The sequence below is a fragment of the Sipha flava genome, unplaced genomic scaffold, assembly GCF_003268045.1.
Source record: "Sipha flava isolate LNK unplaced genomic scaffold, YSA_version1 18908_pilon_pilon, whole genome shotgun sequence".
Taxonomy (NCBI): domain Eukaryota; kingdom Metazoa; phylum Arthropoda; class Insecta; order Hemiptera; family Aphididae; genus Sipha; species Sipha flava.
In genome coordinates, this window is record NW_020272489.1 from 1 (window position 1) to 1,498 (window position 1,498).

At 32.1% G+C, this 1,498-nt stretch overlaps 1 protein-coding gene across 1 annotated transcript; it reads left to right on the forward strand.

Annotated features, from left to right (window-relative positions):
• The first annotated feature begins 17 nt into the window (after positions 1–17).
• Positions 18–1,402, forward strand: LOC112681274. The gene has a single exon (XM_025551537.1). It carries the CDS (start codon positions 329–331, stop codon positions 1,400–1,402), a length of 1,074 nt encoding a protein of 357 aa, XP_025407322.1. The 5' UTR covers positions 18–328.
• Positions 1,403–1,498: the final 96 nt, after the last annotated feature.

Sequence of the window (1,498 nt, forward strand, 5' to 3'; positions counted from 1 at the left end):
GTTCGAAAGTCCCTCCATTATTTAAAACGCATGCTTCAAATCGACGTAATCATACATTCATAAACATATGAATATCTACATATTTTATTTTTAGTTGTATTTATTTTTGTCATAATTTAAGAGTATTGGTCATTAAAGGTATTTTCGTAATGTACCCATGCCTATTAAAATGCCATTACATAGGTATTTTTATGTTTAAAGACCTATTACGATATTCATTATCAGAGTCGTGTGTCATTGCGGTCTTAGTTGTTCTACGTTTTCTGTTAGTTATTGTCAATTGGTAATACCTATAAAGTTTGAGTTTTGTCAAAATAAAAATTCAATCATGAATAATCATGAAAAAGTTCAGTTACTGTTAATTTATGGAAAATGTAACAGAAATGCACGTGAAGCAACAACGATGTACTCCCGCCAGTATCCAGATAGGTACCATCCTCATTATACTTATGTTCAAAAACTTGAAAAGTCGTTAAAAGAAAATGGTTCGTTCAATAGAACAAATGCTGTTCAACAACAACCTCGTGCAAATCCAAATTTAAATGAGGATATTGAAAATCAAGTCTTGGCATATGTACATCTTAACCCACGTTCGTCTGTTAGACACGTTGGACATGAAGTTGGCGTATCCAAAATATTAGTTCATCAGATTTTAAAGAAATACAAACTACACCCTTACAAACCAGACTTTGTCCAACATTTACGTATAACAGACCCAGAAAAAAGATTAAATTTTATTCCTTGGTTTACGGTGGCGTCTGAGGATGATCCATTATTAATTAATCATATTTTATGGACTGATGAAAGTAAATTTACTAATAATGGAGTATTAAACAAGCAAAATAATCGTTATTGGTCGAATGAAAATCCTCACTGGGCTGTTCCTACAAACTTTCAAACATGTTGGGGTACAAACGTATGGATTGGTATGATTGGTGGAAAGTTACTAGGGCCTCATTTCTACGACGGAACTTTAACGGGAAGAAGATATTTAGATTTTATACGTGATGATTTGCCACTTTTTTTAGATGATTTACCATTAGATACACGCAGAAACATGTACTATCAACAAGATGGGGCACCTGCTCATAATTCCCGAATTGTACAAGAATTTTTAAAAGTAAGATTTGGTGAAAAATTTATTGCAACACACGGACCAGTAGAGTGGCCTCCAAGGTCACCTGACCTTACACCGTTAGATTTTTTTTTGTGGGGACATTTGAAAAATACTGTGTATACTGATCCTCCAATCAACATTCAAGACTTAAAAAATAAAATTACACACGCGTGTAACCTCTTGACTGAAAATCAAATACTGTCAGCAACTAATCGTGAATGTTCACGTCGATTTGAAGCATGCATTTTAAATAATGGAGGGACTTTTGAACAATTTATCGAGTAGCTTATGTTAGTGATTTTTGTAAATTGAATTGTAAATAAAAAATGTGTAGTAGATTTTAAAATAATAAAATTAAAATTAAAAAATAAATGTTAACAA